Source organism: Ranitomeya imitator, chromosome 3 (assembly GCF_032444005.1).
Source record: "Ranitomeya imitator isolate aRanImi1 chromosome 3, aRanImi1.pri, whole genome shotgun sequence".
In the NCBI taxonomy this organism is placed as follows: domain Eukaryota; kingdom Metazoa; phylum Chordata; class Amphibia; order Anura; family Dendrobatidae; genus Ranitomeya; species Ranitomeya imitator.
In genome coordinates, this window is record NC_091284.1 from 121,838,853 (window position 1) to 121,861,893 (window position 23,041).

At 43.5% G+C, this 23,041-nt stretch overlaps 1 protein-coding gene across 1 annotated transcript in view; it reads right to left on the minus strand.

Moving 5' to 3' along the window:
• Positions 1 to 15,660, minus strand: part of RTN4RL1 (reticulon 4 receptor like 1) — a 248,106-nt gene extending 232,446 nt beyond the window's left edge. The window contains exon 1 of the mRNA XM_069761362.1: positions 14,800 to 15,660. Coding sequence (XP_069617463.1) covers positions 14,800 to 14,812 — 13 coding nt within the window. The 5' untranslated portion in view covers positions 14,813 to 15,660. The remainder of the gene's footprint in view (positions 1 to 14,799) is intronic.
• Between the last annotated feature and the right edge of the window lie 7,381 nt (positions 15,661 to 23,041).

A 23,041-nucleotide genomic window follows, 5' to 3' on the forward strand; every position in this document is an offset into this window, starting at 1 on the left:
GGATATTCATTGGTCGTGGCCTCTGTCTGTCATGGAAATCCAAGTAGCTGATTGGTCGCAGCAAAACAGCCACGACCAATCAGCGACGGGCACAGTCTGGAAGAAAATGGCCGCTCTATACTCCCTGCAGTCAGTGGCCGGCGCCCGCTGCACGCAGTCAGTGTCCCTGGCGTGCCACTCCCCGCAGTCAGTGTCCCCGGCGCTCCGCTCCCTGCAGTCAGTGTCCACGGCGCTCCGCTCCCCGCAGTCAGTGTCCCCGGCGCTCCGCTCCCCGCAGTCAATGTCACCGGCGCTCCGCTGCTTACTCCCCGCAGTCAGTGTTCCCGGCGCCCGCTCCATACTCCCCTCCGGTCACCGCTAACACAGGGTTAATGCCGGCGGTAACGCATTCCGTTACCGCCGCTATTAACCGTGTGTCCCCAACCTTTTACTATTGATGCGGCCTATGCGGCATCGATAGTAAAAGAAAGTAATGTTAAAAATAGTACAAAAACAAAAAACCTGCTATACTCACCCTCCGTTGTCCGCTGAGCCACTCGCGCCTGCCGCCATCTTCCTTTCCCAGCGATGCTTTGCGAAATTACCCTTAAGACCTAGCGGTCTCGCGAGACCGCTAAGTCATATGGGTAATTTCGCAAAGCATCCTGGGAACGCAAGATGGCGGCAGCCGTGCGCCCATCTGCACAGTGCCGTTGGATTCCAGGAAGCGGAGAGATGGGACGCTGAGGAGCAGCGACCAGAATGCTGAGTATGTTCAACTACAAGGGGCCCTCGGATCGTTAGGTGAGTATGTTTATTTTTTATTTTTTTAACCTGTGACATATGTGGCTCGGTAATATAGTACGTCACTGGGCAATATCCTACGTGGCACGGTGCTGTTTACTACAGTACAAGGCTGGGCAATATACTACGTCGCTGTGCAATATACTACGTGGCTGGGCAATATACTACGTGGCTGGGCAATATACTATGTCACTGGGCAATATACTACGTGGCTCTGTGCTGTATACTACGTTGCTGGGCAATATACTACGTGGCTGGCCAATATACTACGTCGCTGTGCAATATACTACGTGGCTCTGTGCTGTATACTGCGTGCCTGGGCAATATACTACGTAAATGGGCAATATACTACGTCGATGGGCAATATACTACGTCGCTGGGCAATATACTACGTCGATGGGCAATATACTACGTGGCTGGGCAATATACTACGTGGAGATGAATATTCTAGAATACCCGATGTGTTAGAATCGGGCCACGATCTAGTATAGATATATATATTTAGATATATATACTGTAGATATATATATACATATACATATAAATATATATATATATATATATATATATATATATATATACACAGCTCTGGCAAAAATTAAGAGACCACTGCAACATTTTCAGCTTGTCTGATTTTTCTCTTTATAGGTATATTTTTGAGTAAAATGTAAATTGCTCTTTTATTCTATAAACTTCTGACAACATGTCTCCGAAGTTCATTTTGTATTATTTTCTAAAAATGAGAAATGGTCAAAATTAAAAAATGCATTGCTTACAGACCTCAAATAATGCAAAGAAAACAAGTTCCTAATCATTTAGAAACAACAATACTAATGTTTTAACTCAGAAAGAGTTCAGAAATCAATATTTTGTGGAATAACCATGATTTTTAATCACAGCTTTCATGCATCTTGGCATGCTTTCCACCCATCTTTCACACTGCTTTTGGGTGACATTATGCCACTCCTGGTACAAAAATGTAAGCAGTTCTTCTTTGTTTCATGGCTTGTGATTATCCATCTTCTTCTTGATTACATTCCAGAGGTTTTCAATGGGGTTCTGGTCTGGAGATTGGGCTGGGCATGACAGGGATTTGATGTGGTCGTCCTTCATCCACACCTTGATTGACCTAGCTGTGTGGCATGGCGCATTGTCCTGCTGGAAAACCAGTCCTCAGAGTTGGGGAACATTGCCTGAGCAGAAGGAATCAACTGTTTTTCCAGGATAACCTTTTATGCAGCTTGATTCATACGTCCTTCGCAAACATTAACCTGCCCAATTCCAGCCTTGCTGAAGCATCCTCAGATCATCACCCATCCTCCACCAAATTTCACAGTGGGTGCAAGACAATGTGGCTTGTACGCCTCTCCATGTCTCTGTCTAACTATTAGATGACAGAGAAGATTACCTTACTACAGTCCTCTATGGTCCAATCCGTATGGTCTTTGGCAAACTTCAGCCTGGCTCTCCTTTGCTTCTCATTGATAAAAGGCTTTTTTCTAGCTTTACATGACTTGAATCCTGCCTCTAGGAACCTGTTACAAACTGTTCTTGCCATGCACTTCACCACAGCTGCCATTTGCCATTCCTTTCGTAGGTGACTTGATGACATCCTGCGGTTGTTGAGTGACAAATAAGATGACAGTCATCCTGGTCAATGAAGATTCATTTTCGCCCTCTGCCGGTCTGTAGCTTCATTGTCCCCAATGTCTGCTGCTTGACCTTGTTGTCATGAATGGACCGTTGTCTTAAAAATTTTAAGGATGGACACTCACTGTATCCCTCTGCTGGTAAAGCCAGAATTGAGCCTTTTTTTTCCTCACTCAAGACTTTTCTTTTCAACTCTTGTTTTGCCATCCAGATTGTCCTATTGCAAGAGGATTGTGAACACCACAGCAGTATTTTTATACTTTCCTTCGTTAAATAAGATTTAGTTCAGGTGATCACCTAATCAGAAGCACATTAAGTAGAATGAGGTGTACACTGGTGGGAATTCAATTGACACTGGAATGGAATGGCTGTCAGACATGTAGAGAAGCTGATTTTTATAAAACTGTGAAGTTCTCTTAATTTTTGCCTGTATATACACTAGAGAATAGCAGCACTCCCATTTCTAAAAAGTTAATTGCCAAAGCCAAAACTTTATCCACTTGGGCTTGGAATGAATATAACTTTTCAATTTTTTGAATTAAGAGTGCAGCCATTCTTCATTTTTTGTATTTTATAGTCTTTATATTCTGAATTCTGTGGCTTCCACCTGCACCTTTTGTTTGGTGCTGCTTTTTCTCCATTTTTGGAATTATACATACATATATATGCCACACTGGCATACCTAGAATTAACCCCTAATTACCCCTACTCCACTTCATTACTCCACTTTATATCATGACGTCATGCTATATAACATCCATCTACACTAAAGCAATGAAATATTCATTTGTCTAGTGAGAAAGCTTCTTATATTGATTGATATAAAATACATACTCCTGCACTTTTCGCACTACTATTCTCGACGTGCCAGTTACAACGGCATCCCCGTGTAGCTACATCCCGCTCTATAAACACTAACATGATGCCATCAAAGCTGAAATATTACAACAGATGATATCCTAAGTATTAGGGCTCACTCACACAAGCGTATACATCGGCAGAGAGCTATCGGATGTTTTATTGGATAACACTTGGTCCAATATTATACTATGGGGCAGTGCAGAGCTACTATTTTTTATCTACAGACCGATTTGGCATGAGAAAAAAAAATCAAGTGGCTCCAGAATTTGGATCACGTGTAGCCATACAAGTCTATGGGTGCGTGTGAAACATCAGACTTCGCTCGGACTCATCCAAGTGCAGTCCGACATCCGTGGACTCGGACAATGGAGAAGATGGAGACATTAAGTTCTCCATCTTCTCCATACCTGTGCTCTTATTCTCGTAAGCGAGAGAATCGGATAACACTCAGATGACGCTCGGATCAAACTCTGAGCCAAGTGTCGTTAGCATAATCGGCCCGATTCTCTCTCATGAGACAAAGTCACCGTTCGCGTGGCCCCATCTTAGAGTATAAAATTGCTTGTCAGTAGTTGTACCGCACTTTGTTATTCTTTGTAATATTCCTTATTTGTATCTCTCCTTGTTCAGTCTTCTTGCTTTATGACACATTTCTTGTAAACAGATCTCTGGTCAGACAATATAGGGACTCCTTGCTGCTCCTCAAGCAAAATTCTCTCTAACCCTCCCTTCCGCCCACACCATTTACTGGGAACCATTAAACCCAGAGGAGAGACAGTGTGGCGAGAGAGTGCAGCCCAGCCCTGATCTAACTCTCACTAAATAATTCAGAGCTTGCATTAACTTATAAATGAGTGTGTTTGACTGATTTTGTGGTTGATGTACAGATAAATTCTAATGAAAGACAGCTACAAAATTTTAAATTATTAATTACACTGCCACTTAACAAAGCTCAGGCTGGCACTCGATGCTTAACAAGATGCAACTTTAAGACTCCCAATTTGCTCCAAGGCTTCAAGTTGGTTTTTACCAATCAGCTAGTCTGCATCAACTTTTTTTTTTACAACCCACCCCCATCCCTTAAAATAAATGAAGAGGTTATTATTTTATTAACATATGCTAGAGAAGGAAGAACAAGCAGATGAACGCCTTTCACATTACACTCTGTCTCGGGAAAGATATAGTGATAAGACCTGAAGACACTGTACGGGCAGAGAATTAACCAGCAGGACATTGTAACTACTCTGCTCTAAGGCCTGTGTTCATGTGCCAGGAAAAATAGACATGCGACGAAACAAATCTACGGCTACCCAGCGCTTTGCCTGCAGCCACTAATGTCATGCAAATTAACATTTAATGTTCCAGTGCTGTCAATCTGCATAGATTTGCAAACTGAAATCTATAGGAAAGTGCTAACCTGTTTATCCTGCCTTGTTCCTAGCAACCCTCAACACTACATTTAATTACTCAAGGCACATGGGAATTGAAAAAAAAAAAATGTGCACGTAACCGGGATTAGGCAATTAGACAATTTAGACTTTATGAACAACCATTTTAACCAATGCTGATTTTCCCCGACAATTACCAAAACCTCTTGTACACACATCCAAATAATGGGGCAGAGCTTCAAAATCAGATAGTGAGAAAATGGATTTTAATCAGCCCATTCAACCTGTCGGATCAAAATAGCAGAGAATGACTGTGCCTTTTTGAGCCGAAGCATTGCATAGGCTGAAGAAAATCCATTTTCTCACCATTTGACTTTGGAGTGCTGCCCACTTTTTGGGGATTTAGGTAGATTTAAAGATGATAGATGGATAGATAGATAGATAGATAGATAGATAGATAGATAGATAGATAGATAGATAGATAGATAGGCTTGAGAAAGGCTCATTTGTAGCCGAAACGTTGCCCAGACAAGTGGGTTGATTAAAATCCTGCACATTTTTCCACTGAAACAATGGAGTGCTGCCTCTTTTTTGGAATTCTAGATAGATAGATAGATAGATAGATAGATAGATAGATAGATAGATAGATAGATAGATAGAGCAAAAAGTGAGAGCAGCACAGAAAAAACTAATTCTGGGTGCAAAGCCCCACAGGCATGTACCAAACCTTATAATGAGAGTCCAAGAAGTCAAAGGCAGCCACCATTGCAAATGAGTTCAAAAAGTGTTCAAGTTTAATAGCCCATCATGACGACGTTTTCAAGCCTTGAGAAAGGCTCTCCATGAGCTGAAACGTCGCCATGATGGGCTATTAAACGAACACTTTTTGAACTCATTTGCAATGGTGTGCTGCCTTTGACTTCTTGGACGATAGATAGATAGATAGATAGATAGATAGATAGATAGATAGATAGATAGATAGATAGATAGATAGATAGATAGATAGATTAGATAGATAGATAGAGATCAGGGTTTAAGCAGGGTCAGCATAGTGTGATCCGATTATCTTGGATGAGGAGAATAAGGAGAAAAAAAGTCTCTATCTTCTCCATTTTGTCAGTCAGCGGAAACTGAACGTCATCCGAGTGCAGTCCAATGATTTCCACACACTCATTGATTTGCATGGCTGAGTGCGATCCGAATATTGGATCAAACTTTAGACATGCTGCGATTTATCCCTTGGACGGGCTCAGAAAAGAATAACGTTGAACAGCGTCCAATCCAGGTGAAGTAGTTGGAAAAAGCTTTATTCCACCATGAAAAAGTATGACGTTTCAACCAACCAACAAGAGGTCTTTGCTGGTTGAAAAGTCGTACTTTTTCATGGCGGAATAAAGCTTCTTCCAACTACTTCGCCTGGACTGGACGCTTTTCTAACTTCTTCTTGATTGCTGTCACTTCGAAGTGGGTTCCTTGGATCAAGAACGGGCGTCCTAACTTAGTGAGTGATGTCAGCTTTTCTTCTATGTGTTTAAAGAATAACATTCGTCCGAGTGCGATCCGATGTTTTGTCAAATCGCACTTGAATGGAAAATATGGTGGTGTACACCTGCCCTAATATTGGGCAATTAGCTTCTGTCTCATAAGGTTTTTGCCTTCCTCTGGGTCAACTTGTTGGGTTATAGGTTAAACTCGATGGATTTGTGTCTTCTTTCAACCTTTCAACTATGAAACTGTGATCAATTAAACAATTGATCGATAGACATCACATAAATCTATAGCTTACATCCAAATTATTTGAAACCATAAAACATGGAGACTAAAGACATGTCACACTATGCCTTAGATTATTTTACTTCCCATCTATCTACTATACAACTATGACCCCGTAACTCATCTTAAGCACGTAGTGACACCACAAATGAATGACCCCCAGTGTAGCTACCTAGTTATATTCCTTAGAAATACACAGGAGCCTTGAATCCAAAGTTTGATATACAATAATGTAATAATACTAATTAGAAACTGTTAACATTAAACTGATCATTCCATTAAAAGCATTGGTTACCAATTACAGTAGTTTAAAAAAAGAAGTGTAGTGCTAGTAAAAAGAAATTAGCCAAAACGTCAACAATTGCTTTTTGGGTAGTTTTTCAATGGTCTCCTTTTTCACATATTTAAAAAAAACAAAAAAACAATGTATACAGAAATGATGGAAAATGGATCCATAGTTCAGCTCAGGTATAAATGGATCCACAGTTCTGGTAATAATAACGCAAAATATTATCACCTGCCCCTGTGTACTGAATACATGTACTGGACCATTACCACAATATAGACCAAATTAGATGAAAGATAGATTTTGTGCAGCTTTAGTATTCTGGCTCCACGCTTCCTACTGATTTGTCAAAATTATGCCGAGTCCATTTCCTTTATCAATTTCACATATGAATAGTTTTCGTGGAGGGGGATCTGTATGAGAAGAAATCATTGCAACAGCATAAGCACCTTGGTGGATACCTTAAAACGCTGTAGTTAATGTTCTGCATAAAAATATGGCATCATATATTAAGCAGTTGTTAAGACTGAAAGGCTTTAAAGAATCAATGTTCCCATTAATGGAGGCCTCCAAGGGTTCACTTTTCTGGCTGCTTTATGCCCTTGAACACTCTTCAAGGACAAGTGGAGGGAAAGCATCAAACTGCGAGTGGAGATCTCGGTTGATTAGTACGGTAGACTTGAAGTCTTCCTTCCGAAGGACGGAGTCAATATGGCACAGGTTCAGAGTTATTTAGGCAAGATGAAATATTAAAACTATAGTCTATAGAGAGGAAATGAACTACCCGGGAGAAACGCCATCTTATTATTATTATTGTTTTCTCATTCGTGAGCAGAAGAATTATTTTTTCCAGTAACCTGTCACCTTGACACCAAGGCAAAGGGGAGTGACCCGCTCAACTCTGCTGGGTATAGAAGAAGCAAATATATCATGGAAATGGGAATTCCTAGGGGGTACAATTCCATAGGAAGCTACAGCTGGAGGAGATCTTGACAAGAAGAGCCTCCACGGGGTATTGTGCCTCTCTCGGCACAAACCCATCCTCTGAAACGCTCGCTTCAACAAAGTTATGGAGCATATCGTTTTTAGGAAGCACGCACTTCGTTTTAACATAAACCCACAGCCATATTTAGTGTAAGCAGCTCATGAAGTGTGAAGCCTGTTAACGCCATCGCTCCCTGAACGTAGGCATCTAATTCCCTGGTGGCTAGTCGTCTCAGGGTTAATACAGTGCTTTTTTTAACACAAACCAGGTCTGACTGAGTTGTCCTCAGGAGATGGTTTGGAAAAATCCTTTCAGACACTTGCTCCATGCCCACTTCCCAGTCCTCTTCCCTCCAAGATGCAGCATGTCTCTCACACCTTTAATGACCTGCTGATGTGATCCATGCTAATCTGCTGTGTCCCTGCTCCCTCAGGGAATTACATCACCATCTGTTTTCTTCTATTTGACTTTTTTTTTAATGCAAGGATAATGTGTTTATCTCCAGCCCTGGACGTACCGCCCGGTTGTGACCGACCGCCGCCCCAACCCCGTCACCACCACAACAACCCAGTACCAGCTGTTTGGCGTCCTGGAGTGACGTGCGAGGCAGCGCCAGCTTCCCAGGACACCGACATAAAAGCCTCTTATTATTCAGGCAATATAACCCTAAATTCCTTTATGAATTATTGATCAGTCTGCACAACGGCCCTGCAGTACACACAGGTACAGATTTCAATAAGCGGCCAGGAATAATAAAACCCAAGGCTTCTTATGTCTGTGTACACCCCAGAACTATATTTCACACAGAAGTAGAGATATAGATGAATACAAGCGCCGCAGTGGAGCAATTGGATTCCCGCTTCTTGGCAGCGAGGGACTGACACTCCTGAATGGGAAGACTTTGGTTAGTAGCAGTAACAGCTGACAACTTACGTTTGTTATCCATACAGTACCTTAAAGGGACCCCCAATCCTAAAGTCTACATTTTCTGGGCATCTGAATCTGATTTCTACCCTTTTAGTAGCCATTTAAGGCTAGTGATAGCCTTAACTTTTTGTCTTGTTTTGACTCTTTTTCAGCTCTAGCCCTGAGATCCTCCAGAACCATAGGTTCCAGGACAGTATTTGCCGCGTGTGACGTTTCTCTAGAACTTGTATAAACGAAGGTGGATTAATAATAATAAATGAGGTACAACTATGTAAATGACTGTAAGTAGAGATCATAGGCATGGACCAGGGAAATCAGCTAGAATTGGGGCACAGATGACTTAAGAATGTCAGGCGCAAAGGTGGCACTTACTGTTAGAGGGCGAGAGGAGAGTGGGGCAGGGAAAAGGATAGAGACCGGTCACACTATGTGGGCATACAGTAAAAACATCCAGGTAACTCTACTGTATCTAAATTATACCGCCACTATCACCCCTCAGTGTCCGAGGGAACGTAATAATGGATACATGGAGTGCAAGCTTCAAGTTTGATATGTTTTGCACGTGTCACATGTTCCGTATGTCTGTTCCATTTATCGCCTATACATCTACTGCACCTATCCATCTATCATCAATCTAGCCATCAATCCGCCAGAAGGAATCTCGGTATACAGAAAGATTTTACCTATAACCCCATCCATATCTGTCTCCATGAGCATCACAGACAAGGACAGAACCCCTTCTAATGACACCCCCTGCTATTCTTCATGGGGGATGAGAAGTCAACCAGTCAGCTAGAGCTGAGCGGCACTTTGAAAACCGCAGGAAGGTGTTAATGAACCCTGCCTGGCCTCCTCACTGGCACACAGGGATCTCAGAACTTCACAGAAACAATGGGTTAATTCCCATACCCAGTAATAAGAATGCCTGCTGCAGAGTGCTGCGGGGGCCACAGGGGCCAAGCAATCTATTCCTTCCCAGATCAAGAGATGTGAAGATATTTCTGAGCAACATGAATTATTCAGCATTAGGACAGTGAGATTCAGCGCGTCCACAGCACATATGTGTGATGTCGGGGTAATATGTCAGGCTGGTGTCTACGGCACATACTGTCACGAAGTGAGATCCAAACTGCAAGGACATTTCTGCTTCTTCCACATATGTATAACATGTAAGACAGGCGCCAGGGCCACATGTGTGGTGTGCCACTAGGACTTGTCATCACAACTTACAACATACATGTAAGTCTGAGAACTATATAGCACTTATAGGTATGTGTGATGTATGCATAACGTGTAATACTGACACATATAGTACTTATAGGTATGTGTGATGTATGCATAATGTGTAATACTGACACATATAGCACTTATAGGTATGTGTGATGTATGCATAATGTGTAATACTGACACATATAGCACTTATAGGTATGTGTGATGTATGCATAATGTGTAACACTGACACATATAGTACTTATAGGTATGTGTGATGTATGCATAATGTGTAACACTGACACATATAGCACTTATAGGTATGTGTGATGTATGCATAATGTGTTATACTGACACATATAGCACTTATAGGTATGTGTGATGTATGTATAATGTGTTATACTGACACATATAGCACTTATAGGTATGTGTGATGTATGCATAACGTGTAATACTGACACATATAGCACTTATAGGTATGTGTGATGTATGCATAATGTGTAATACTGACACATATAGTACTTATAGGTATGTGTGATGTATGCATAATGTGTAATACTGACACATATAGTACTTATGGGTATGTGTGATGTATGCATAATGTGTAATACTGACACATATAGTACTTATAGGTATGTGTGATGTATGCATAATGTGTAATACTGACACATATAGTACTTATAGGTATGTGTGATGTATGCATAATGTGTAATACTGACACATATAGTACTTATAGGTATGTGTGATGTATGCATAATGTGTAATACTGACACATATAGCACTTATAGGTATGTGTGATGTATGCATAATGTGTAACACTGACACATATAGTACTTATAGGTATGTGTGATGTATGCATAATGTGTAATACTGACACATATAGTACTTATAGGTATGTGTGATGTATGCATAATGTGTAACACTGACACATATAGTACTTATAGGTATGTGTGATGTATGTATAATGTGTAATACTGACACATATAGTACTTATAGGTATGTGTGATGTATGTATAATGTGTAATACTGACACATATAGTACTTATAGGTATGTGTGATGTATGCATAATGTGTAATACTGACACATATAGCACTTATAGGTATGTGTGATGTATGCATAATGTGTAACACTGACACATATAGTACTTATAGGTATGTGTGATGTATGCATAATGTGTAATACTGACACATATAGTACTTATAGGTATGTGTGATGTATGCATAATGTGTAACACTGACACATATAGTACTTATAGGTATGTGTGATGTATGTATAATGTGTAATACTGACACATATAGTACTTATAGGTATGTGTGATGTATGTATAATGTGTAATACTGACACATATAGTACTTATAGGTATGTGTGATGTATGCATAATGTGTAACACTGACACATATAGTACTTATAGGTATGTGTGATGTATGTATAATGTTGTGTAATACTGACACATATAGTACTTATAGGTATGTGTGATGTATGCATAATGTGTAATACTGACACATATAGTACTTATAGGTATGTGTGATGTATGCATAATGTGTAACACTGACACATATAGTACTTATAGGTATGTGTGATGTATGTATAATGTGTAACACTGACACATATAGTACTTATAGGTATGTGTGATGTATGCATAATGAGTAATACTGACACATATAGTACTTATAGGTATGTGTGATGTATGCATAATGAGTAATACTGACACATATAGTACTTATAGGTATGTGTGATGTATGCATAATGTGTAACACTGACACATATAGTACTTATGGGTATGTGTGATGTATGCATAATGTGTAACACTGACACATATAGTACTTATGGGTATGTGTGATGTATGCATAATGTGTAACACTGACACATATAGTACTTATGGGTATGTGTGATGTATGCATAATGTGTAACACTGACATATATAGTACTTATAGGTATGTGTGATGTATGCATAATGTGTAACACTGACACATATAGTACTTATGGGTATGTGTGATGTATGCATAATGTGTAACACTGACACATATAGTACTTATGGGTATGTGTGATGTATGCATAATGTGTAACACTGACACATATAGTACTTATGGGTATGTGTGATGTATGCATAATGTGTAACACTGACACATATAGTACTTATAGGTATGTGTGATGTATGTATAATGAGTAATACTGACACATATAGTACTTATAGGTATGTGTGATGTATGCATAATGTGTAATACTGACACATATAGCACTTATAGGTATGTGTGATGTATGCATAATGTGTAACACTGACACATATAGTACTTATAGGTATGTGTGATGTATGCATAATGTGTAATACTGACACATATAGTACTTATAGGTATGTGTGATGTATGCATAATGTGTAACACTGACACATATAGTACTTATAGGTATGTGTGATGTATGTATAATGTGTAATACTGACACATATAGTACTTATAGGTATGTGTGATGTATGTATAATGTGTAATACTGACACATATAGTACTTATAGGTATGTGTGATGTATGCATAATGTGTAACACTGACACATATAGTACTTATAGGTATGTGTGATGTATGTATAATGTTGTGTAATACTGACACATATAGTACTTATAGGTATGTGTGATGTATGCATAATGTGTAATACTGACACATATAGTACTTATAGGTATGTGTGATGTATGCATAATGTGTAACACTGACACATATAGTACTTATAGGTATGTGTGATGTATGTATAATGTGTAACACTGACACATATAGTACTTATAGGTATGTGTGATGTATGCATAATGAGTAATACTGACACATATAGTACTTATAGGTATGTGTGATGTATGCATAATGAGTAATACTGACACATATAGCACTTATAGGTATGTGTGATGTATGCATAATGTGTAACACTGACACATATAGTACTTATAGGTATGTGTGATGTATGTATAATGTTGTGTAATACTGACACATATAGTACTTATAGGTATGTGTGATGTATGCATAATGTGTAATACTGACACATATAGTACTTATAGGTATGTGTGATGTATGCATAATGTGTAACACTGACACATATAGTACTTATAGGTATGTGTGATGTATGTATAATGTGTAACACTGACACATATAGTACTTATAGGTATGTGTGATGTATGCATAATGAGTAATACTGACACATATAGTACTTATAGGTATGTGTGATGTATGCATAATGAGTAATACTGACACATATAGTACTTATAGGTATGTGTGATGTATGCATAATGAGTAATACTGACACATATAGTACTTATGGGTATGTGTGATGTATGCATAATGTGTAACACTGACACATATAGTACTTATGGGTATGTGTGATGTATGCATAATGTGTAACACTGACACATATAGTACTTATGGGTATGTGTGATGTATGCATAATGTGTAACACTGACATATATAGTACTTATAGGTATGTGTGATGTATGCATAATGTGTAACACTGACACATATAGTACTTATGGGTATGTGTGATGTATGCATAATGTGTAACACTGACACATATAGTACTTATAGGTATGTGTGATGTATGCATAATGTGTAACACTGACACATATAGTACTTATGGGTATGTGTGATGTATGCATAATGTGTAACACTGACACATATAGTACTTATAGGTATGTGTCATGTATGCATAATGAGTAATACTGACACATATAGTAGTTATAGGTATGTGTGATGTATGCATAATGTGTAACACTGACATATATAGTACTTATAGGTATGTGTGATGTATGCATAATGTGTAACACTGACATATATAGTACTTATAGGTATGTGTGATGTATGCATAATGTGTAACACTGACATATATAGTACTTATAGGTATGTGTGATGTATGCATAATGTGTAACACTGACATATATAGTACTTATAGGTATGTGTGATGTATGCATAATGTGTAACACTGACATATATAGTACTTATAGGTATGTGTGATGTATGCATAATGTGTAACACTGACATATATAGTACTTATAGGTATGTGTGATGTATGCATAATGAGTAATACTGACACATATAGTACTTATAGGTATGAGTGATGTGTATATAATGTATATTTGACACATGTAGTACTTATAGGTATGTGTGATGTGTATATAATGTGTATCTGACAAATAGCACTTGTAGGTATAGGTGATGTGCGTTTATTGTGTAACTCTTACACATATAGTACTAATAGGTATGTGTGATGTGTGTACAATGTGTAACTAGCACAGATTGGTAGGTATGTGTTTAACATGTAACATATGCATATATAACTCGACATGTGTGATGTGTGTCTGTCTAATATGTAACACTGGTATATATAGCACATATAGGTATGAGTAGTGTGTGTATAATATTTAACACTGGCAACTATGACACATACATCTGTGTATGTGTGTATAACATGTAACACAGGCACATATAGCATGTAACATATGTGTACATTATGCATGTCTAGTATGTGACACATATAGCGCTTATATCAGGGTATGTGTGTATAACATGTAACTATGACATCTGTGTGTATAACATGACACATATTGCATGTACAGCCTGTGATGCATGTATAATATGTAGCACATATACTGTGTGTATGACAGGTAACCTCGGCATCTATAGCACAGGTACATAAAGGTGATGCCTGTGTGATATACAGTATGCCAGCAGCACCCCTGGCACGTATGGGTGATGGGTGTCTAACCTGCACCACTGGCACAGATGGTCCTTACTCCTATGTGTGATGTGTATAGGATGTGCCAGTGGTGCCCAGGTGACTTATACCCATGTGTGCTGGGTGCATTACATGGAAACCAGGCGCCAACAGCAGATCCACAGCCGAAAAGTAAAGTGTAAAGCGGTCATCCTGGTGCCCTCCACGGTCCGTGCCCGCATCCACTGTGGGTCCTACCTGTGCGCTGCATGATGCCACCTGTGAGCCTGTCAGGGGCACGGGCTCCTGCGGGCACTCCTGAGACACAGCAGCTTAATCCGAGAGGCAGCAGACGGAGCCTTCCCCTCCAGGTGTTCCTTCTACTTAGTGTCCCGCCGAGGAGGCGATCAATCCGGGCACAGTCCGAGAGCGCAGTCCGGGAGGAGCGCAGTCCGGGAGCACAGAGTCCGGGGAGCACAGAGTCCGGGGAGCGCAGAGTCCGGGGAGCACAGAGTCCGGGAGCACAGAGTCCGGGGAGCACAGAGTCCGAGAGCGCAGTCCGGGAGGAGCACAGTCCGGGAGCGCAGAGTCCGGGGAGCACAGAGTCCGGGGAGCACAGAGTCCGGGAGCGCAGTCCGGGAGGAGCGCAGTCCGGGGAGCACAGAGTCCGGGAGGTGGCGGAGCCTCCGCTGAAGTCTGCGGCTGCTGCTGCCGTGTAGTCGGCGTCCTCGGAGCCCGGCTCTCCGCTGCGAGCCTGACCTGCCGGCTGGAGAGTATGGCCGCCCCCGGAGCAGCGCTGGGGTACACCGCTGGCTATGGAGCCCTTCTCCTTCTCCCAGTTTTGTCTCTCCTCTGGGTATTTAGGGGGGGAAGACGCCCCCCTTTTTGGCTGAGAAATGTTCACACCTCTCCACCCCCTTAGTGTTGGGGGAAAAGAGTCTAAAGAGAGTCATTGAGCCCCTTGTCACCAGTAACTGTGCCAGGGCTGAGAGACAGCCAGAGACAGCCAGAGATGACAAGAGACAGAGCCTCCCTTCTTCCTCCCTGTGTATAATGTATCTGTCTGAGCTCCAGCCTTCCTCACTCCCTCTCTCCTCCTCCCACTTTTCCTTACCTTTCTCCACTTATCGCTTCATACCTGGCTGTCTCTCTACTGCACTCTAGATCTTCATACCTGGCTGTCTCTCTACTGCACTCTAGACCTTCATACCTGGCTGTCTCTACCAGCCCTGCACTCTAGATCTTCATACCTGGCTGTCTCTCTACTGCACTCTAGATCTTCATACCTGGCTGTCTCTCTACTGCACTCTAGATCTTCATACCTGGCTGTCTCTCTACTGCACTCTAGACCTTCATACCTGGCTGTCTCTACCAGCACTGCACTCTAGACCTTCATACCTGGCTGTCTCTACCAGCCCTGCACTCTAGATCTTCATACCTGGCTGTCTCTCTACTGTACTCTAGACCTTCATACCTGGCTGTCTCTCTACTGTACTCTAGACCTTCATACCTGGCTGTCTCTACCAGCCCTGCACTCTAGATCTTCATACCTGGCTGTCTCTCTACTGTACTCTAGACCTTCATACCTGGCTGTCTCTCTACTGCACTCTAGATCTTCATTCCTGGCTGTCTCTCTACTGCACTCTAGACCTTCATACCTGGCTGTCTCTCTACTGTACTCTAGACCTTCATACCTGGCTGTCTCTCTACTGTACTCTAGACCTTCATACCTGGCTGTCTCTACTGCACTCTAGACCTTCATACCTGGCTGTCTCTCTACTGCACTCTAGATCTTCATACCTGGCTGTCTCTCTACTGCACTCTAGACCTTCATACCTGGCTGTCTCTCTACTGCACTCTAGACCTTCATACCTGGCTGTCTCTCTACTGCACTCTAGACCTTCATACCTGGCTGTCTCTCTACTGCACTCTAGACCTTCATACCTGGCTGTCTCTCTACTGCACTCTAGACCTTCATACCTGGCTGTCTCTACTGCACTCTAGACCTTCATACCTGGCTGTCTCTCTACTGCACTCTAGACCTTCATACCTGGCTGTCTCTCTACTGCACTCTAGACCTTCATACCTGGCTGTCTCTCTACTGCACTCTAGATCTTCATACCTGGCTGTCTCTCTACTGCACTCTAGACCTTCATACCTGGCTGTCTCTCTACTGCACTCTAGATCTTCATACCTGGCTGTCTCTCTACTGTACTCTAGATCTTCCTACCTGGCTGTCTCTCTACTGCACTCTAGATCTTCATACCTGGCTGTCTCTCTACTGCACTCTAGATCTTCATACCTGGCTGTCTCTCTACTGTACTCTAGACCTTCATACCTGGCTGTCTCTCTACTGCACTCTAGACCTTCATACCTGGCTGTCTCTCTACTGCACTCTAGACCTTCATACCTGGCTGTCTCTCTACTGCACTCTAGATCTTCATACCTGGCTGTCTCTCTACTGTACTCTAGACCTTCATACCTGGCTGTCTCTCTACTGTACTCTAGACCTTCATACCTGGCTGTCTCTCTACTGTACTCTAGACCTTCATACCTGGCTGTCTCTCTACTGCACTCTAGACCTTCATACCTGGCTGTCTCTACTGCACTCTAGATCTTCATACCTGGCTGTCTCTCTACTGTACTCTAGACCTTCATACCTGGCTGTCTCTCTACTGTACTCTAGACCTTCATACCTGGCTGTCTCTCTACTGCACTCTAGACCTTCATACCTGGCTGTCTCTCTACTGCACTCTAGACCTTCATACCTGGCTGTCTCTCTACTGTACTCTAGACCTTCATACCTGGCTGTCTCTCTACTGCACTCTAGACCTTCATACCTGGCTGTCTCTCTACTGCACTCTAGACCTTCATACCTGGCTGTCTCTCTACTGCACTCTAGATCTTCATACCTGGCTGTCTCTCTACTGTACTCTAGACCTTCATACCTGGCTGTCTCTCTACTGTACTCTAGACCTTCATACCTGGCTGTCTCTCTACTGTACTCTAGACCTTCATACCTGGCTGTCTCTCTACTGCACTCTAGACCTTCATACCTGGCTGTCTCTACTGCACTCTAGATCTTCATACCTGGCTGTCTCTCTACTGTACTCTAGACCTTCATACCTGGCTGTCTCTCTACTGTATTCTAGACCTTCATACCTGGCTGTCTCTCTACTGCACTCTAGACCTTCATACCTGGCTGTCTCTCTACTGCACTCTAGACCTTCATACCTGGCTGTCTCTCTACTGTACTCTAGACCTTCATACCTGGCTGTTTCTCTACTGCACTCTAGACCTTCATACCTGGCTGTCTCTCTACTGTACTCTAGACCTTCATACCTGGCTGTCTCTCTACTGCACTCTAGACCTTCTTACCTGGCTGTCTCTCTACTGCACTCTAGACCTTCATACCTGGCTGTCTCTCTACTGCACTCTAGACCTTCATACCTGGCTGTCTCTACTGCACTCTAGACCTTCATACCTGGCTGTCTCTCTACTGCACTCTAGACCTTCATACCTGGCTGTCTCTCTACTGCACTCTAGATCTTCATACCTGGCTGTCTCTAGTGCACTCTAGACCTTCATACCTGGCTGTCTCTACTGCACTCTAGACCTTCATACCTGGCTGTCTCTCTACTGCTCTACTGCACTCTAGACCTTCATACCTGGCTGTCTCTCTACTGCACTCTAGACCTTCATACCTGGCTGTCTCTACTGCACTCTAGATCTTCATACCTGGCTGTCTCTACTGCACTCTAGACCTTCATACCTGGCTGTCTCTACTGCACTCTAGACCTTCATACCTGGCTGTCTCTCTACTGCTCTACTGCACTCTAGACCTTCATACCTGGCTGTCTCTCTACTGCACTCTAGACCTTCATACCTGGCTGTCTCTCTACTGCACTCTAGACCTTCATACCTGGCTGTCTCTACTGCACTCTAGACCTTCATACCTGGCTGTCTCTACCAGCTCTGCACTCTAGACCTTCATACCTGGCTGTCTCTCTACTGCACTCTAGACCTTCATACCTGGCTGTCTCGCTACTGCACTCTAGACCTTCATACCTGGCTGTCTCTACTGCACTCTAGACCTTCATACCTGGCTGTCTCTACTGCACTCTAGACCTTCATACCTGGCTGTCTCTCTACTGCACTCTAGACCTTCATACCTGGCTGTCTCTCTACTGCACTCTAGATCTTCATACCTGGCTGTCTCAACTGCACTCTAGACCTTCATACCTGGCTGTCTCTACTGCACTCTAGACCTTCATACCTGGCTGTCTCTCTACTGCTCTACTGCACTCTAGACCTTCATACCTGGCTGTCTCTCTACTGCAATCTAGACCTTCATACCTGGCTGTCTCTACTGCACTCTAGATCTTCATACCTGGCTGTCTCTACTGCACTCTAGACCTTCATACCTGGCTGTCTCTACTGCACTCTAGACCTTCATACCTGGCTGTCTCTCTACTGCTCTACTGCACTCTAGACCTTCATACCTGGCTGTCTCTACTGCACTCTAGACCTTCATACCTGGCTGTCTCTACTGCACTCTAGACCTTCATACCTGGCTGTCTCTACTGCACTCTAGACCTTCATACCTGGCTGTCTCTACTGCACTCTAGACCTTCATACCTGGCTGTCTCTACTGCACTCTAGACCTTCATACCTGGCTGTCTCTACCAGCACTGCACTCTAGACCTTCATACCTGGCTGTCTCTCTACTGCACTCTAGACCTTCATTCCTGGCTGTCTCTACCAGCACTGCACTCTAGACCTTCATACCTGGCTGTCTCTCTACTGCACTCTAGATCTTCATACCTGGCTGTCTCTCTACTGCACTCTAGACCTTCATACCTGGCTGTCTCTACCAGCACTGCACTCTAGACCTTCATACCTGGCTGTCTCTCTACTGCACTCTAGATCTTCCTACCTGGCTGTCTCTCTACTGCACTCTAGACCTTCATACCTGGCTGTCTCTCTACTGCACTCTAGACCTTCATACCTGGCTGTCTCTACCAGCCCTGCACTCTAGATCTTCCTACCTGGCTGTCTCTCTACTGCACTCTAGACCTTCATACCTTGCTGTCTCTCTACTGCACTCTAGACCTTCATACCTGGCTGTCTCTCTACTGCACTCTAGACCTTCATACCTGGCTGTCTCTCTACTGCACTCTAGATCTTCCTACCTGGCTGTCTCTCTACTGCACTCTAGATCTTCATACCTGGCTGTCTCTCTACTGCACTCTAGACCTTCATACCTGGCTGTCTCTCTACTGCACTCTAGACCTTCATACCTGGCTGTCTCTCTACTGCACTCTAGATCTTCATACCTGGCTGTCTCTCTACTGCACTCTAGACCTTCATACCTGGCTGTCTCTACCAGCACTGCACTCTAGACCTTCATACCTGGCTGTCTCTCTACTGCACTCTAGATCTTCCTACCTGGCTGTCTCTCTACTGCACTCTAGACCTTCATACCTGGCTGTCTCTCTACTGCACTCTAGACCTTCATTCCTGGCTGTCTCTACCAGCACTGCACTCTAGACCTTCATACCTGGCTGTCTCTCTACTGCACTCTAGACCTTCATTCCTGGCTGTCTCTACCAGCACTGCACTCTAGACCTTCATACCTGGCTGTCTCTCTACTGCACTCTAGATCTTCATACCTGGCTATCTCTCTCAGCCCTGCACTATAGACCTTCCTACCTGGCTGTCTCTCTACTGCACTCTAGACCTTCATACCTGGCTGTCTCTCTACTGCACTCTAGACCTTCATACCTGGCTGTCTCTCTACTGCACTCTAGACCTTCATACCTGGCTGTCTCTCTACTGCACTCTAGATCTTCCTACCTGGCTGTCTCTCTACTGCACTCTAGATCTTCATACCTGGCTGTCTCTCTACTGCACTCTAGACCTTCATACCTGGCTGTCTCTCTACTGCACTCTAGACCTTCATACCTGGCTGTCTCTCTACTGCACTCTAGATCTTCATACCTGGCTGTCTCTCTACTGCACTCTAGACCTTCATACCTGGCTGTCTCTACCAGCACTGCACTCTAGACCTTCATACCTGGCTGTCTCTCTACTGCACTCTGGATCTTCCTACCTGGCTGTCTCTCTACTGCACTCTAGACCTTCATACCTGGCTGTCTCTCTACTGCACTCTAGACCTTCATTCCTGGCTGTCTCTACCAGCACTGCACTCTAGACCTTCATACCTGGCTGTCTCTCTACTGCACTCTAGACCTTCATTCCTGGCTGTCTCTACCAGCACTGCACTCCAGACCTTCATACCTGGCTGTCTCTCTACTGCACTCTAGATCTTCATACCTGGCTGTCTCTCTCAGCCCTGCACTATAGACCTTCATACCTGTCTGTCTCTCTACTGCACTCTAGACTTTCATACCTGGCTGTCTCTCTACTGCACTCTAGATCTTCATACCTGGCTGTCTCTCTACTGCACTCTAGACCTTCATACCTGGCTGTCTCTCTACTGCACTCTAGATCTTCCTACCTGTCTGTCTCTCTACTGCACTCTAGACCTTCATACCTGGCTGTCTCTCTACTGCATCAGTAGTGATTTCTAGATCTTACCGCCTGGCTGTCTCTATCAGTACTGCCCTCTAGATCTTCTTTTCTCTGTCCTTCCTCTCTATCTCTCCATACCTGGCTGTCTCTATCAGTACTGCCCTCTAGATCTTCATACCTGGCTGTCTCTATCACCACTGCTCTCTAGATCTTCTTTTCTCTCTCCTTCCTCTCTAATGCGCCATACCTGGCTGTCTCCCTGGAACTCCTGCCCTCTACATCTGTACTCCTGAGTCCTGACAGTCTCTCTAGGACAGTTGCACTCTAGCTGTATTCTCCTGGCTGTCCCTATAGGACTCTATCACTCTAGCCCTTCGTACCTGGCTGTTTATTGCACTCTGGCCCTTCGTACCTGGCTGTTTATTGCACTCTAGCCCTTCGTACCTGGCTGTTTATGGCACTCTGGCCCTTCGTACCTGGCTGTTTATTGCACTCTTGCCCTTCGTACCTGGCTGTTTATTGCACTCTGGCCCTTCGTACCTGGCTGTTTATGGCACTCTGGCCCTTCGTACCTGGCTGTTTATTGCACTTTGGCCCTTCGTACCTGGCTGTTTATGGCACTCTGGCTCTTCGTACCTGGCTGTTTATTGCACTCTGGCCCTTCATACCTGGCTGTTTATTGCACTCTGGCCCTTCGTACCTGGCTGTTTATTGCACTCTGGCCCTTCGTACCTGGCTGTTTATGGCACTCTGGCCCTTCGTACCTGGCTGTTTATGGCACTCTGGCCCTTCGTACCTGGCTGTTTATGGCACTCTAGCTCTTTGTACCTGGCTGTTTATTGCACTCTGGCCCTTCGTACCTGGCTGTTTATGGAACTCTGGCCCTTCGTACCTGGCTGTTTATGGCACTCTGGCCCTTCGTACCTGGCTGTTTATGGCACTCTAGCCCTTCGTACCTGGCTGTTTATGGCACTCTGGCCCTTCGTACCTGGGTGTTTATTGCACTCTAGCCCTTCGTACCTGGCTGTTTATTGCACTCTGGCCCTTCGTACCTGGCTGTTTATTGCACTCTAGCCCTTCGTACCTGGCTGTTTATTGCACTCTGGCCCTTCGTACCTGGCTGTTTATTGCACTCTAGCCCTTCGTACCTGGCTGTTTATTGCACTCTGGCCCTTCGTACCTGGCTGTTTATTGCACTCTAGCCCTTCGTACCTGGCTGTTTATGGCACTCTGGCTCTTCGTACCTGGCTGTTTATTGCACTCTGGCCCTTCGTACCTGGCTGTTTATGGCACTCTGGCCCTTCGTACCTGGCTGTTTATTGCACTCTAGCCCTTCGTACCTGGCTGTTTATTGCACTCTGGCCCTTCGTACCTGGCTGTTTATTGCACTCTAGCCCTTCGTACCTGGCTGTTTATTGCACTCTGGCCCTTCGTACCTGGCTGTTTATTGCACTCTAGCCCTTCGTACCTGGCTGTTTATGGCACTCTGGCCCTTCGTACCTGGCTGTTTATGGCACTCTGGCCCTTCGTACCTGGCTGTTTATGACACTCTAGCCCTTTGTACCTGGCTGTTTATTGCACTCTGGCCCTTCGTACCTGGCTGTTTATGGCACTCTGGCCCTTTGTACCTGGCTGTTTATTGCACTCGAGTTGTGAATACCTGGCTGTCTCTCCAGGACCATTCCTCTCTAGCTCTTCTTACCCTGCTGTCTGTCCTCCTCTCTTTTCTCTCCCCCTCTTTCTCTTGCTCCTGTCTTCCTCTCCTCTCTCATAAAACGCCTCCCATATAAAATTTATGAAAGCGCTTTTTGCTTGCAGAGTTCAAAAATACCATCTTATTCCCAGAGCAGGCGGCTCTCAGCTGCCATGTGATGTTGCTGCTGCCTCTTAAGGTGTTTTTCTCTCTCTCTCTTCCCCCTGCCGCTTTGTTACTGAGAGTTTCAGTCAAGCGAATATATGCCTGCTC